Below are 17,269 nucleotides of genomic sequence, written 5' to 3'. Positions count from 1 at the left end.
TATTCTCCATTCCTAATATAGAAACTTACAAAAACTCAAAACTATGGGAGGTGGTAAGCATGAAAACTCACCTAATCCACACACTTGCAAGGTAATTTGCCTGACTTATCTTCTCCACTTCAATTATTTTCTTTAAGTTGGGTATATGTCTAACTATTTTCTTTTTGTTGAATTTAAGTCTAATTTCAGCACATTGAAAGCTTACATTGGAATTGAAAGTGGAAGTTGACAACATATATATGTCATGGGTTTGAGACAAAAGTTATTGTGAAAGGGAAGGAGAAAAAAGAGGAATCGTAGAATGTAGAATGTTGTAATCTTCTCAATCTTATGTTAATTTCAGTAACTGGTTACTACTTTACAAATACAATTTTCAACAATTGAACACGAAAAGTTTGAGCAATTTTTAGCACCTAGATACTATTTATTAAATTAGTAACTGGATACCGAAATTGGGTTTTAACATCGGTAACTGGTTACCGCTGTATAGATACAATTTTTAGCAACTGAACACCATCATTGTGAGCAAGTTTCAGCAACTAGATACCATTTATGAAATTAGGATACCGAAATTGAGTTTTACAAATACAATTTTCAACCACTAAACACCGAAATTTTGAGCAATTTTGAGCAACTAGATACCATTTATCAAATTAGCAACTGAATACCGAAATTGAGTTTTAATTTCGATAACTGGTTACTGCTTTACTATTACAATTTTCAGCAACTGAACACCAAACTTTTGAGCAATTTTCTCAAATTAGGGATACCGAAATTGAGTTATAGTAGCTGGTTACCGCTTTACAAATACAATTTTCAGCAACTAAACACCAAAATTTTCAGCAACTAGATACCATTTATCAAATTAGTAATTGGATACCAAAATTGAGTTTTAATTTTGGTAACTGGTTACCTACTATTACAATTTTCAGCAACTTAATACCAAACTTTTGAGCAATTTTCTCAAATTAGGGATACCGAAATTGAGTTATAGTAACTGGTTACCGCTTTACAAATACAATTTTCAACAACTGAACACCAAAATTTTGAGCAATTTTCAGCAACTAGATACCATTTATCAAATTAGCAACTGGATATTGAAATTAAGTTTTAATTTCGGTAACTGGTTACCGCTTTACTATTATAATTTTCAGCAACTATATACCAACATTTTTTGGCAACTAAACACCAACATTTTAAGCAATTGTCAGCAACTAGATACCACTTTACTATGCTTTGAACAGTAAATGCAATGTCTTCAATTTAGAATCCCATATGGTGCGGTGGTGCCTTTGTCTTTCCCTATGACAAACAATCCAAGAAATGAGCGCACACCACTTAATGCTTGTATTTTATGGCTACAGTATATAAAATAAGTGTTAAAGTTATGAGGAAGAAAACTGACGTTAAATTATGGAAATGCTGAAATCTACATTTTCAACCAGAGCCATACATCACAAGATCAATACATAGTAACTTACAAACTCATGTAAGACCAAATAAGCATAAACCATGGGACATAGCTTACTCCAAAACATCAATAGATAGTCCAAACTTTATGCAGAAAAAGGTAAAACCCTCATCACACCAAGACCATTAAGTTCATATCCATTAAAAGTAAAGATGCCGTTTTGAAAATGCGAATGTACAATATCGCATGTTTCTTCTGACCGAGACTGGGATGTAAAATGACTTCTAGACTCGAGCACAGTCACACCTGCTTCAGCAAAAAGTCTATCTTTTTCCTTCTCCACAAGATCTGCTAACAACTTCTGAAAATCTTCTCTCTGCACACATATATTCTCATATTTGAGTTCTAACCATTAAAACTATTAAAAACATAACATAAATTGATACAATGGTAAAAGCTTCACCTGAGCTGCTATAAGAGATTCTCTGGTGATTACCTGAAAAAAAACAAACATAGGTGCAAGTAAGTTGCCATACAAAAAAACATCACCGGGTAGTTTGCTGCGTCATTGTCAGTCTAAAACACAAGTGAAAATGCAAAAAGTTCATTTGGCTAATGGGATATAGAGTTAGCATAATCCCAATGTCTAGGATAAGCACTACCACCACAAATAATCTTTACATCGATAATGCTACCACCGCTCACATACAAGTAATAACTGGAGAATTACATCAATCCACATATGAGCCCCCACATACAATTTTGTTCATAAGAACAAGAAAGACCTAGAGCATGACCACAACCTATTTAATCAGGAGATCTAATTCAATTACAATCCCCAACAACTTACACACATGACCATAATGAATATAATCCATATTACATTAAAAATTCTAACTTGAATCTTTTTCTTCACTGACATATTTAACAATGATACTGAAGGGTATCCAAAATAGTGAGTATCTTCTGATGTGATGTTCTATCATATCTTTAATATGGTTCTCCTATTTTTTATATTTTCAATACTAAGATTCCAACACAATCAAATCTATCTTTAATTTTTCTGTTTTAGTGTGATGTTTATAGGTTGCAGCAGAGGAGATTAGAAACAAGAGGATGAAAGGGGATTCAGAAGAGGAGTAAAATATAACAGAACAAAACATCAGCAACAGCAGTATTAGTAACAATAATAATAAAACCAACAGCAAAGAAACTTTTGCAGATTCAGTGAAGGAGAAATCAAAGGCTTCTAGAGACAAGTCAGATTACATTCATGTTCGAGCGCGTCGTGGGCAGGCCATTGACAGCCATAGTCTTGTTAAAAGAGTGAGAAGGGAAAAGATAAGTGAGAGGATGAAATATCTTCAAGACTTAGTTCCAGGGTGCAACACGATTACTGGCAAGGCCGGAATGCTGGATGAAATTATCAATTATGTTCAATCTCTTCAAAGACAAGTAGAGGTAGAAGATCCTCTAATTAACTTGTTATGTCATATTCAAGTATAATTGCATTTCTTCTTGTGAAGTAGTTGAGCATTTCCTAAATTGGGTTTATTCACTTTGAAATGCAGTTCCTGTCAATGAAGCTTGCTACTGTTAATCCTAGACTCGACTTTAATATCGAAAGTTTGTTCACAAAAGAGGTAAAGACCTATATAAGTACTTAATCGAAATTAGGATTTCATTTTTGGTTTGTCAAAATACTATAAAATGATTCAGAGATCCTATTAATTTTCTACTAAACCTATGCTATTGCAATCAACTTCAAAATTTTAACATAAAGTGACCAATCAACTTCAAAAAACATCAGTAACGGAAAATCAAAATAACCCCATTTCGTCATCAATACAGACAAGTTAAACTTCAACAATTTCGCCCATTGGAACCAAATCTCAAATACTAAACAAAATACACAAAATTCCTAACATTTTGGAGATGGGTAAGAATCAAACTTGTTAAAAATAACGGATAAGGTATCGAAATTAGCCGGATTCTCCACAAAGAATTTAAGCTCAACAGCTCTTTTAGCAGTTCCAAATCTAACAATAGGTCCTCTAGTTATTCCATCTTTCAACAAAACACTACTAGCCCCACCCGAAGCGTAAATCGCTATACACCCCCTAAAGAAATGAGAGGAGGCGACGGGGGTGGCAGGGAGGAGGAGAGAAGATAAAGTCTCCAAGGTTTACACTGTTACTGTTAATAACCTATGAAAATAATACTAATAAACCAGAATACAAAGTTACCCGGTTTCAGGAGCGTGCCCCTCTAATTTTTTAGTGAACCGGCTGGGTTATTCTTAACTAAAATCTGTTTCCGGGTTGGAGAGTGCCCTCTTAAGAACCGGAGCGTGTATTTAACAGGACCCTATTTATTCCATGATAGTCCCATGATTTGTAGCTAAACCTCAATTAGAGAGGTTTGATTGAAGCTTTGATGAAGACTTGATGTGTTAGTATAGAATCATTGTATTTAAGAGTTTCAATTCTAGAGGGTAGTTCATTCACCCTGAGAATGGGTTTAAACTTCATCTCATGCTAATTATTAGTTGGTTAGAGATGCCATGAATAATTAAGAATAAAAAGACCTAACCTTTATGTAACCTTATGTGGAAACATAAGATTAGGGTTGCAATAAAAATTTATACTAGCATATTAGGGATTAATCAAAGTGGATATATCAAATCTCCTTAATTCCTTCTCATATTCAATCTTATTATTCAATTGTCATAGTTTAAATTACAATATATTAAATCATAGTTTTTGCAACATTAGTTATATTAGAATTATTACTCTCATCATGTTTGTAGAATTGTTAATCACTAGTAGAATTATTTACGTTCTAAGCAATTATGAGTGGAACGAATTCTGACTCCAATTTATTATATGATAATCGAGAGTAGAAGTTTGTCTAATTGTAGAATAATTTAGTTTTCTTATTCCTAGCAAAATCACTATTCGTTAGGATAGAAACGTGTTATTATAGTATTATCAGAGGACTTCAAGGGCTCAAAGGGGTGGCAGCCATGAATATCAAGAGATTGTAAGTGCAAGCTGACTCAATACGCGTTGTGAAGATGCTGGCCAAAAAATAGGACCCACCATGGCACTGTTGTAACTTAGTTGCCCAGATTCTTGTGGAGCTAAGGAAATTTGAACACGTGAATTTCAAACATGCTTTGAGGGAAGCTAACTAGGTGGCAAACTATATGTCAAAGCTACATACTACGGATTTAGATGGAATTAGTGAATGCATGTAATGAACCTTTGTACTTTATGCCCCCTTTGGATCACAAAATTAGTGAATTGAACAAAATAAGAAGGGAAGTTGTTATAAATAAAAGTTGGGGTACCCTAACCCCTAGTTGTTTAAAAAAAAAAAAAAAAAAACTGCAATCCTCACCACTCATACACTTACAAGAAAATCTCTCTCAGATAATATAAGTTTTCAATTTTACCTCTATATGTAGGGGAATGAATAAAAATAATAGAATATCCCACATACTTAGTAAAAAAGACAGAATTATGCAAAATATAAATATAAACTAGTATCATGGAAAGAACATCAATTACATTTAAAGTGTCGAGTCCTTCATTTTAGCATCCTCTCACCTATTCTACACTTCATATCATATTTTAGTGATAGGCTGGTCTGGGTATTAAGATAGGGCTTACGATACATTAACAAGAAAGATTCAAAAATTTCTGAGAATATACTGAAGACTTTTCTTGCACTTGACCTTCTTGGAAAAATTTCTTCACTTTGTAGACCACAATACTTGACTTTCTCACCACTTCTGCTAAACTATTCCTCTTTATTTTTTTTTATTTTTTTTTTTAATTTTTTACTTTGAGCAAAAGGAATGACTTTCTTCATTTGACTTCGGCAAATTTTCCTCCAAAATCTTCTCCTTTCTAGCTTTCTCCTTAGTCCTTAGAAATCATCAGAAATATGGGTAAGGCCTATAATATGGGTTATATACCTTATCTAGAGTTGGGTTAAGGATAATTGGTTTAAGAAGAAAATGATTAATATATAAGGCTCAAAAGAGGTTAACATTATGATCCTACTAGGTGGGATAATGACAAATTGGTTCACTACTTGACTTATCAGTATGATACTCCACTTCAAATAGACTACAAGACCTAATGGCTATCTCCCCAGTTGATGCCACTTCGTGATCAGTCAAATAAAGAATAAATGAGACTACACAATGAATTTAAGCACAGAAAAATAATTGAGTTAACCTGGACTAGAATTTACGTAAAGACACTCCAAGAAATTAAAATTAAAAGACTCAAGTCTCACAGGTTAAGTCTCTATATTCATCTTCTAATTCACTAGGAGGTTAAATCACTATTCAATTTGACATGTACCAAGTGGCTAATACTGCAAATTCTACTTTAACTTGGAATTTCATCAACAAGGTCTATTTCTCAAAGTAGAACATAGTCTAAGCAACAATAACTTCAAAAGTGACTTTTAACTTCTTAAATTCCTTGAAAATCAGTGGTATTTCTCTTTTTTTTTTCATCATAGAAAATCACCATTAATCATTCAACATGTCAACATGCCATTACCATCATCCATGAAGATGTGTTCTGTTTTTGTGTGATAGATGGTTATGTTGTTTGTTTTGAAATGAAACAAGTGAACGAGATAATATTGTTTTAGAATATAGAGGTACGCTGAGAGATGAGAGAAAATATATATATAGTTTTGTTAGGAAAATGAGGACATAGCATATGTGTTCGGGGCCTTTAATCTTGAATAACCAAGCCAAAATTCTACTAGGGCATGTTGTCCCAGAGGATGCAAAGGTTTCCGCAGTAATAAGTGATGGAAGATGGTCAAGGTGTATCACTGATATACAGGAGTGTGAGGTTAAAGATTGGATTATGGGAACTAAAATAAACTATTATATCACTGAGGATCAAGTTACATGGACACCAAGCAATACAGGAGACTTCTCAACTTCTTCAGCATACTCTGTCCTAAAGAATGTGAGATGTAAAGTTAAATGGTTTAAGATTGTGTGGGGAAAATTCTTAGTACCTAAACACTCTTTCACCCCTTGGCAATTGTTCTCGAGAGCCCTCCTAACACAGAATCGGTTGATGGAGAAGAAGGTGATAATACAATTAAAATGTTGTTTATGTGGTTGCCATGAAGAAAGTTCTACTCACCTTTTCTTTGACTATTCTTACTCGAAACTGGTTTGGCAAGCTTTCAAGAGAGCAATAGGATTACCATAAATGGTGAGAGCATCCTATAATGAATGGTACTATTTGATGCAAATTTGCAGATCAAATATAATAGTATCTGAAGTGATCAGAGCCTTTATATGCACAACAGTCTAAGCCATTTGGAATGAGTGAAATTGGAGACTGAAGAAAACAAGATTTAGGCCAGCAGATGTAGTGAGTCAGAAGGTTCTAAGTAGCATGAAAGTTTATTTGGGGAAAACTCTAGATTCGGTGAAAGAGGACGAGGTGACAAAACTGCTGCTATCTAAACTAGGAATAGGGGTTACATTTAAGAATAGATCGAGAAGAGAAATGGATCAAATGGAGCAAACCAGAAGCCGGAATAGTAGTATTGTACTCTGATGGGTTGGTACAAAGTGGAAAGGCCAATTATGGTGGAGCTATAAGGGACTGTAATGGGGATGCAATATTGGCATTCAATTGAAGCTCTACTAGATTGTCAGTCTTGTACCAGGAGTTACTTCGGGTGCAGAAATGACTAGAAGGCGGCATATATGAACATCAGAAGAATTCAAGTGCAATCGGATTCGTTACGGGGGATCCAGATTTTGAGTATGAAGGAAGAGGCACTGGCACTGCAGGAATCTAGTTGCACATATTCAAGCCGAGATTTTGAAGTTTGAGCTAATAACATTTAAGCATGTCTTTAGGGAGGGAAATCAAGTGGCTGATTACCTTTCTAAAATGAGTAGGCAAGTTTGTAATGTAACTTTGTACTTTAATCCACCGTTGGATCAAAAATTTTATGAATTGATCATGGCGGATAAAGAAGGAAAGATGTATCTGAGAATTTCATAAATAAAAGGTTGGGGAGTCCTGCACCCCTAGTTATTTCAAAATAATAATAATAATATATATATATATATATATATATATATATATATGTGTGTGTGTGTGTGTGTGTGTGTGTAGGCGGAAGGAGAAAAAGAGGACCTAACATAAAAAGTGGCATTAGTCTCGTGTAGTCTTTTTCTATGTCGGTTTGCTAATTAGGGTTTAGTGATGAGTAATTTATATAATAATTACGGCTCAGAGATTACGACCCAAGGACAAAGCCCAATAATAATTTTGCCATATGTCCATAATCGAGCTGACGTTATCATACGTCATCATTTTTTACTTATAATTTCGGCTCAAAGAAACATTTTCATTAATAATTTCGGCTCAAGGACAACCCGGGCTACATCATCATATGAAATTTTAAAGTTACATAGTTTTCTTTGCCTATGTAAATTTAAATTTGCATTATTTATTCATATGCGAATTTAAATTTACAAAGTATTTTTACATATAAAAATTTAAATATACATAGTATTTTACATATGAAAATTTAAATTTACATAGTGACATCAAATCGTGTTTTAGGGCTTAGGCCGAAATTAAAATTCAAGTGAACTTAGGGTGAGAGTTTTTTGAAAATTGGGCTCTCAGCCCAATTATTTGTTTTGTGATTGTCTATAAACACCTTTGAGATAAAGCCCACAATGGTAGTTTGGTTCATGAAAAGTTAAGATACATAATGACACACTTGGCCCCAGAAGGTGGCACAATACACTCATAAAGGTCAAAATATATGCAAACGGTTGACACTTGACATCCAAATGAATATTCTCTATACGCGCATCTCTACTCCAATTTCTTTACCGTGTACTTTCTCAACAGTTTTGGCATATAACTAATCATCTCTGGAAAGTAGGTTAAACATTTCATATGAAGTTGACTGCTCAATAGTTTGAAAGCTATTAAAGAAGTTAAATAGAACTAGTAATCTGGCATGCGCGATGTGCCTGGAAAAAATAAATAAATAAAAACATATATATATATATATATATATATATATATATATATATATATATATATATATATATATATATATATATATATATCGGTTTGGCTAGGTAGGCAGGCAAAAATGAAACAGCCGTCGAACATCCGAAACACAACCGTTAGATTTTATCAAATCTGAAGTTTGTGTATAAGTGGTGTGTAAGTTCAAAAGAGTTTGTAAGAAGTGAGGTTCATCTTTGAGTGTGGGAGTTATGAAGAAGAAAGGTAGACTCCTGGTATAGATTGTTTAGTTTAAGCTAATGAAAACATGAAAACTCAAATTGTTAGTATGAAAATGACATGAAAACATTGAAGAAAGTATTGATTGAAGATTGAAATAAGAACAACTAACAAGATAAGATTGAAGATTGAAAAGAAACAAAGTAAAATAACAAGATTTAAATAAAAGGAAATGAATAACAATAAAGTAAATAACTTGAATTGAAAAACTAGACAAGAAATTAAAACAAACCAAATGGTTTGGACCCTAAAGTAATGGATATTTTCTCTCTCCCTAGCTTTTAGATTATATACCCCTACTTTTTTCTTTTACAGATTTGCCCTTTCCCATTACAAATGAGACGCCTCACACTTCACTTTTACTTTTGCCTTTTGATTTTTTCTTGACCAAGGTAGGTTTTGGGAGAATGTCATATTTTGAAATAAGGGTCTCCATCTCTGGTCGTCTGAGTTGAGAGCTTTGACCTTTGACCTTGACTTTTGACTTTAACCATTGACTTTGACTTTTTTAGCAGTTTTCTATAACAGCTTCTGGTCTTCATAATAAGCGTGATTAAGGCTCTTTTTTGGTGTTAAGACGCAGCTTTTAGGATAAGTGGTCTGAAATACTCCATAACCTGAAAAAGGCAATAAAAGCTATGAGTTGTCTTTCCGTTAAGCGTAAGAAGGGCTGTAATGTAGTAATATAAGGGTAATAAAATGCACATTTGGGAGCTGATCATCACCCCCAAATAGCATCTTGCTTGTCCTTAAGCAAGGATGAGAGAAAAAACTAAGATCACAAATGAGTAATTTATTATAAGTTATACTAATCTCGTTTTGCAGAGTGCGATTGCGTTGACCATATGCAAGAAGGCCTTAAGCCACTAGAAATTCCCTAGTAGACGAGCTTTAAACTTTGTGAGAGTTTTCCAGTGAAAGTACCACAAATTTCTTCTATTTAGTACAAAAGGTCTTGTTTCCTTATTTATTCTCAGAAGTTCATACATCTCATTAGCGGTGAATAAGGACAATCTCTTTTAAACTTAGAATAATATATGTACAGTAATTTAATCATCTAAAGATAAATGTGCAAAACATGAGCAATGAAATGCAAAAGCAGAGTTGTTTCCGAGATTTTTGGAGTGTGTCCTTAAGGTGGGTTCTCACAAGGGTGTGTTGCAATCACAACTCTCTAATAGATTCACTCAATGTTCATTCTCTCAAGGGCAGCGGGCACTTATATTCCTCACATACTCAAATGACGTCCAAACAAATAGGGGTCAATTGATCACGCTTGCCACTTACTATCACACCATCCTATTCCTAGTCAAGCTATAGGTATGTTATTAGGAGTTACGGGGCTAGGGTGATGGTTTAGAAAGAAAAAGGAAGGGAAAACAAAATTTGATAAATTGAAAAACTAGGTCTTCAAGATACTTGTAACCAGAGAAGAACCTCTTTTTGTTATTTGCTTCCGAATTGTGATACATTCTTTTATCCCTTTGGCTTTGTGACTCCATATGATTTTGAATTTTTGGGAGTTCTAACTTTGCTTTTGTTTCTTTTTGTTTTTGATATCGTCTCCTTTTGATTTTTGAACTTTTGGGAGATTCAATTTTTGACTCCTTTGATTTTCTTGGAGTTCTGGTTTTTAATGGGTCTTTATTTTCTTCTCTTTCTTTTCTTTTCTTTTTGAAGCAAATAATTGTTCTATTTTTTGTACAAGGTCTTCTCTTCTCTTTTCTAGTATCCATCTAATTATCAACTCATCAACTGGATAAGCCTTTTATTGTGTGTTGTAATGGGTTAGGAATTTTTGGTGAAGAATAAAAAGGCTTTTAGAAAAGGGTGAAGGCTCAAGAGGGGTGGGTAACTAGAGAAAACTATCTTTTTGGATTTTTAACATTTCTTTGGCTTTATCGATCCAAAAAGGGCTTAAATTCTCTCTTAGGATATGGTGTGGTGATCAAACAAGTGGACGTGTGGTCTTTCTATCTGAACATCCTTTGTGTCATCACTCAATAATCATTCAGATGAGGCTTTTGGCTAGATTCTCATAGGATATGGAACTTAATTTTTTCGACATCCGTAGACCGTAACTCATGAAAATGCTTGAGGCGCTGACCATTGACTTTAAATGTACTGTTGTCCTTATGGTTCTTTAAAGTAATAGCCCCATAGGGAGGGACTTCAGTTATATTAAAATGACTAGTCCATCGAGTATTCAGTTTTCATGGAAAAAGATGTAATCTAGAGTTATAAAGAAAAACTTTTTGACCAACTTCGAAATGTTTTCGTAAAATATGTTTGTCATGAATCCTTTTCATGTTGGTTGTGTAATCTTTTGAAAGGTCATAAGCATCATTTCGAATCTCTTCGAGCTCGTTTATTTGTAGTTTACGCTTTTCACCTGCCGTATCGAGATTATAATTAAGGGTTTTTATTGCCCACTGGGCACGGTGCTCTAATTCAACTGGCAGGTGACAAGGCTTTCTAAAGACAAGCCTATAGGGGGACATCCTTATATGTGTTTTAAAAGCGGTTATGTATGCTCATAGTGCATAGTTCAGACGGAGAGACCAGTCTTTCCTATTTGGATTAAATGTTTTCTCCAAGATACGTTTAATCTCTTGATTAGAAACTTCTACTTGACCCTTGTTTGAGGATGGTATGGAGTTGCAAACTTATGGGTTACTCCATATTTTTTCATGATATGTTCAATAACTCGATTGCAAAAATATGATCCACCATCACTGATATAGGGGGGATTTCCCGTTACTAAACAGATGACACGTGTATGGGAAATAACCTAAGACTATAGATGTCCAAAATGAGACGAGGACCATCGGATTAGCTCTGTGAATAAGTGATCTCGTGCTCAACACGACTGTTTAGTGGACATGTGCCAAGCACATGACTGATCGCCTTCCAACATAACAGTTACCCCAGTCGTTAGGAACTGATGTAGACAGTTCCTGAACAGAAGAAAACTGAAGATGGGGATCTTTGATGATAAGGAAATAATCGTGAAGACATATCTTAGGAGTTACCTTGTAGATATAATCTTCCCATAACACGATGGGACATTATGATCAGTAAGGAAACTTCCCCTCATGAAGATATGGTCTAGATTCAGACTTCCATAAAGAGGGAATTCCTAATAGGAAGATAGAGTTCAAAGATGGAAGGGAACTCACAAACGGTGACAGCCCTAACCCTAGGACTCTCAAATCTCTTCCTATATAAACCAGAGGGATTTCACTCTTAGGAACTACGCAAGATAGGGTTTGATTCTCCATAATAAACAAGGAGATACGTAGGTAGCCGTTAGACGATTCAACCCTGAACTCACAATCATCTCATCCCTTCTCCATTCATTTAAAGGTTTTAAGATCACACGACACAGAGGAAGATCAGGGAAAGCTCGAAAAATCCCCTACATCTAGTGGCGCCGTCTGTGGGGACGAAAACAGGTAAATATTCATTTCAAACGATTGATTTAGCCTAAAAACTCTTACTGTTGTGATGGCAGGAGCAAAGAAAACAAAGGGTGGTGCTACCACACGCAGCGTCGCTGTGAGAGAAGAAGATCATGACACACTTGAAGGAGGGGACAACGCTGGTCACCACGACGCGAACAACCCCCTCCAGAAACCCATGACCAGCACCGACGCACTAGCAATTCCAGGTGCAAGTCCCAGGAATAACACTCAAGAAGAGCATCAAGATGGTGAGAATATTGTCCTCACCAACCCAGAGTCTGTTCAGGCAAGCCAGGCAGTACAGGCTCTAGAACAGCAAAGGAGCAATCTTGAATGAGAAGTACAACTGCTGAGGCATTTGTATCAATCTGACACAGGGAAGGAGTCACTCATCGATCTCGATGATGACGACCTTTCAGAAGGTGGTTGTGTAAAGAACCCAAGGCGTGGGGATCCAACTTGACACGAGACATCTGAGTCGGAATACAACAACTCAGATGAGGACTTGATATCGATCCCGAACCGGGTCAAGCGGACCGCCGGGGATCGTGATGTCGACCCTCGACACAGAAAAAGAGCTCAGACCAAGAAGCATTATACCAAATAAACTTCATGGGAAACTGAGAAGAATGACTTGATCTGTCAGATACATCGGATGACAAGCAAGGGGAGAAAAATGCAAGACTCCCTTGTTCAATCCGCCATAATGGGGGCAGGCAGATCTCCTTTCGCATCACGGGTAATGAGGAAACCATATCCCCATGGTTACAGACAACTGAAATTCAGTGTCTTTAGTGGCAAGTCAGATCCGATGGATCACGTATTCAGGTATCATGCCACTATGGGACAGTATGAGAGATATGACCATGTCATGTGTCAAGAATTCAAAGCCTCATTGTCTGGATCTACGCTCCAGTGGTACCACAGATTAACTGAGCGTCAGATTAGGTCCTTAGAAGAACTATTTAGGACATTCATAGACAGGTACTCATGCAACAAGCATCAACCTAAACGGATCAATGCATTATTTAACATCAAGAAAAAGGATAGAGAGGCACTCAGATCCTACATGCAACGGTTCATGGAAATTTCCATCCAAATAGAGTCTTGTGATGAACAAACTACTATAATAGCTTTTAAACAAGGGTTGGATGAAAACAATGCCTTATTCAGATCTCTTTCCAGGAAACCACCCCGTGATTTAGAGGATTTCCTTGACAAGGTTGAAACGTATGCGGGGTAGGAAGAAGATGTCCTGAACAAACTTCAAGAGGAAAAGAAAGCTAGTCGAACAGTTCTAGGAGTTCCTCATGAAGGGAATGGAAATTCTTCCCCTCGAAAATCAAAGAGAGACCGTAATTGCTGTCGCCAAAGGGCTGAATCCCCATCAAAGGGACGAATGCCCAGAGGGAAATACCAGAATGTAGCTAGTAGTACAGATGGAAAGTAACAGAAGAAGCCACATGTGGAAGGAACTGAAGATGCTTTTCCCTCAATGGATAGAAACTTTGCCCCTCTGAACAAAATGCCAGATAAGGTTCTGGACTTGATAAAAAATCAGAGTTACCTAAAATGGGTAGCTCTGCTTAAGCCAGGTTCCCTGGGTACTAGAGACCAAAGAACCTACTGCAAGTTCCATAAGAGTAAGGGTCACATCACCAGAGCCTGCAGGACCCTGAAAAATGAACTACAGGATCTGATTGAAAGAGGGTATTTGAAGCAATTTGTGGCAAACGAACAGGCAAATGCAGTACAGCCTGAGGAGATCAGCACGCCAGTTCAGGACCCCCAAGTTACTGGACCGCTCAATGGCCGACTCTAGATAAATATGATTTTAGGTAAAGCAAGTAAATGAAGTGGATAGGTCACTGACAAAGGTGTGCGATATCAGATGCGCATCGCCAAGCAGTTTAGGATCATGAATAGCTAGCTGACTACAGGAGCTCAGGTGAACGCGGTACCCCAGAAAGATCCGCTCATTCTTTTCACTGAAGCTGACTGCTTTAACATCCAAAGCCTACATAAGGATGCGCTGGTTCTCACACTCCCTTTTGGAGATTATTATTTGCATCGTATATTGGTGGACCTAGGCAGTTCAGCAGATGTACTCTACTATGATGCATTTAAAAAGCTGTAGATCCCAGATGCGGAGATAGTAGCCACCAGCTCCAACCTATATGGATTCAGTGGGGACAAAGCTCTCACAGTTAAGGAAATCCAGTTACCTATAGCCACTGGTCCTGTAACCCTTATCATAAATTTTGTTATGGTAAAAGCTAACACACCATATCACATGATTTTAGGCAGGACTTGGCTACACAGACTCAGAGCCGTTCCCAGCACCTATCACCAATGTCTAAAATTCCCACATCATGGGAAAATTAAGACAATCAGAGGAGATCAGGTGGCTACCAAGACATGCTATGCTTTGGCAACAAAGCAGTCCCTACTCCCTTTTGAACCAATAGAGGTGGGGCCACCCACCAAATAGCAATTACAGTTGGATCCCCCTCTCCCAAACCTGGTCCTAAGAGAGAGGAAGGATCCCCCCTCACTGGAGCCGTTGGAGGAAGTGGATATTGGGGGAGGCAACTCGCCAAAAACCATTTTCATCGGCACCATGTTGAGTTTTGAAGAGCGCATGGCTCTGATACAGTTCCTTCGAGAGCACAAGGACGTGTTTGCTTGGTCGTTTGAAGAGTTGCAAGGAATTGATCCCCATGTGGCATGCCACCGACTCAATGTCTATAGTGATGCAGTGGTAGTCAAGCAGAAACCAAAGAAAATAGGTGCTGACATATCCAAAGCTATAAAAGCCGAAGTTGAAAAGCTGAAGGCGACTAAATTTTTCAGAGAAATCAATTTTCCCTCTTGGATTTCTAATATTGTCCCAGTAAGAAAGAAAAATGGGTCATGGAGAATCTGTATCGACTTCACAGATCTGAACCGTGTATGTCCGAAGGACAGCTACCCTCTGCCACGAATTGATAAATTGGTTGATGTAACGGTTGGACATGAACAGTTATCTTTCACAGATGGGTTGTATGGTTACAACCAGATCCCCTTACATGAAGAGGACCACAAGCATGCCAGTTTCAGAATCGAGGATGGCCTGTACTGCTATCAGGTTATGCCATTTGGACTGAAAAATGCAGGGGCTACATACCAGCGATTGGTAAACAAGATGTTCAAAGAGTTGATAGGTGATATTGTGGAGGTGTATGTAGATGATCTTTTGATCAAAAGCCTAAGACAAGGAGATCATCTCTCCCACCTGAAGCATGCATTCGACATTCTCAGGGAATATTGCATGAAGCTCAACCCTGCAAAGTGTGCTTTCGCTGTCTCATCAGGGAAGTTTTTGGGGTATCTAGTTACAAAAAGAGGAATCGAGGCAAACCCAGATAAAATACGGGAACTCCTAGATATGCCTTCACCTAAAAATATGAAAGAGCTTCAAAAAGTTACAGGCAGGTTAGCAACTCTGAACAGGTTCATCTCCAAGAGTTCAGATAAGTGCAAACCCCTCTTTCAGTTACTGCGAAAGAATACCTCATTTGCATGGATGGAAGAATGCCAGAAAGCATTTGATCAACTCAAAACATACCTGGGGACACCACCAATCCTCTCCAAGCCAGTTGAGGGAGAACTCTTGGGTCTTTATCTCTGTTCGTCAGACTACGAAATCAGTTCTGTACTAATACGCGTGGATGAAAAGAAGGTTGAAAAGCCTGTCTATTTCTTGAGCTGCACGCTTCTTCCAGCAGAAACAAGGTACCCAAAACTTGAAAGAGCCGCTCTAGCACTTGTTTTTGCAGCAAAGAAGTTGCGACCATACTTCCAGTCCCACACTATTAGAGTAATCACAGAGTACTAATTGCGGTCAGTTCTAGAAACACCGAACAGGTCAAGGAGGCTAGCAAAATGGTCTGTGAAACTGTCAAAATATGATATTATTTACATCTCCAGAATCTCAGAGAAGGGTCAGGCACTAGTAGAATTTTTGGAAGATTTCCCAATAACCTACACCGGGTACGACTCAACTACCCCCAGTTCAGATGATCGTATCTAGCCTGAATCTCCAGAAAATCGACTGGATCCCTAGGAGCCCAGTTTTAGGTGGCGGTTGTTTGTGGATGGATCTTCGAATGACAAAGGCGCAGGAATTGGAGCTGTGTTAGTCACTCCTGACAACATGCGATTTGAGAAATCCATCCGGTTAGGTTGGAATGCTTCCAACAACGAGGCAAAATATGAAGCCACTCTTGCTAACCTAACAATGGCTCTCGATCTAGCCTGACACACCTCATAGTTTTTAGTGACTCACAGCCGGTTGTTTTTCAAGTCGATGGTGGATACGAGGCCAAGGATGAACGAATGGAAAAATACCTGAAACTGGTAAAGGGCCTTCAGAGCAAGTTTGAGAACATTCAGTTCTATCAGGTGCCTCAATCATCCAATAGACATGCAGATGCTTTGGCATATGTTGCCTCAATGTTGGGCGACGGCGAGTCTCGTTCAATCCCTACCGAGTTCTAGGAGAAACCTAGCATTCAGGTCCCGGTTACAATAGTTTGTGTTATTCCCACCATTACTCCAACTTGGATAGATCCATATAAGTCCTACCTCAAAGAAGGGACACTCCCTGAAGATAAGAATATTGCAAGGCGTCTGCTTGCAAAGATACAAAGATTCACCCTCGTAGGGGACGATCTGTACAAGAAGTCCTTTATGGGACTTCATCTCAGATGTCTCTCCCCAGATCTCACTGAACAGGTTATGCGAGAAGTTCATGAAGGAATTTGTGGCAACCATATTGGGGGCAGAACTCTAGCTCTCAAGATCCTAAGGCAAGGATACTTTTGGCCTTATATGCAAAAAAATGCGCAAGTTTTTGCCCGCAAGTATGAAAAGTGTCAACGATTCGCTCTACTTATCCATGCTTTAGCAACAGAACTGCACCCATTGGCCATCCCATGGTTATTCGCCCAATGGGGAACTGACATTATAGGACCCCTACCACCTGCTCCTGGTAATGTCAAATTCTTGATGGTTGCAAC

At 37.4% G+C, this 17,269-nt stretch overlaps 2 protein-coding genes across 2 annotated transcripts; both read left to right on the top strand.

Annotated features, from left to right (window-relative positions):
- The first annotated feature begins 2,341 nt into the window (after positions 1-2,341).
- On the top strand, positions 2,342-3,154 carry LOC147517762 (transcription factor bHLH63-like). The gene is made up of 3 exons (XM_086593693.1): positions 2,342-2,354; positions 2,565-2,872; positions 2,983-3,154. The coding sequence occupies exons 1-3, from the start codon at positions 2,342-2,344 to the stop codon at positions 3,076-3,078; spliced, it is 417 nt and encodes a 138-aa protein (XP_086449819.1). The 3' UTR covers positions 3,079-3,154.
- Positions 3,155-14,829: 11,675 nt separating this feature from the next.
- LOC147517761 (uncharacterized) lies at positions 14,830-16,086 on the top strand. The gene is made up of 3 exons (XM_086593692.1): positions 14,830-15,102; positions 15,232-15,384; positions 15,745-16,086. The coding sequence occupies exons 1-3, from the start codon at positions 14,830-14,832 to the stop codon at positions 16,084-16,086; spliced, it is 768 nt and encodes a 255-aa protein (XP_086449818.1).
- Positions 16,087-17,269: the final 1,183 nt, after the last annotated feature.

The sequence above is a fragment of the Coptis chinensis genome, chromosome 2 (assembly GCF_015680905.1).
Source record: "Coptis chinensis isolate HL-2020 chromosome 2, ASM1568090v1, whole genome shotgun sequence".
Taxonomy (NCBI): domain Eukaryota; kingdom Viridiplantae; phylum Streptophyta; class Magnoliopsida; order Ranunculales; family Ranunculaceae; genus Coptis; species Coptis chinensis.
The sequence above is the reverse complement of the archived record's forward strand: the minus strand, read 5'-3'. Positions and strand labels throughout refer to the sequence as shown.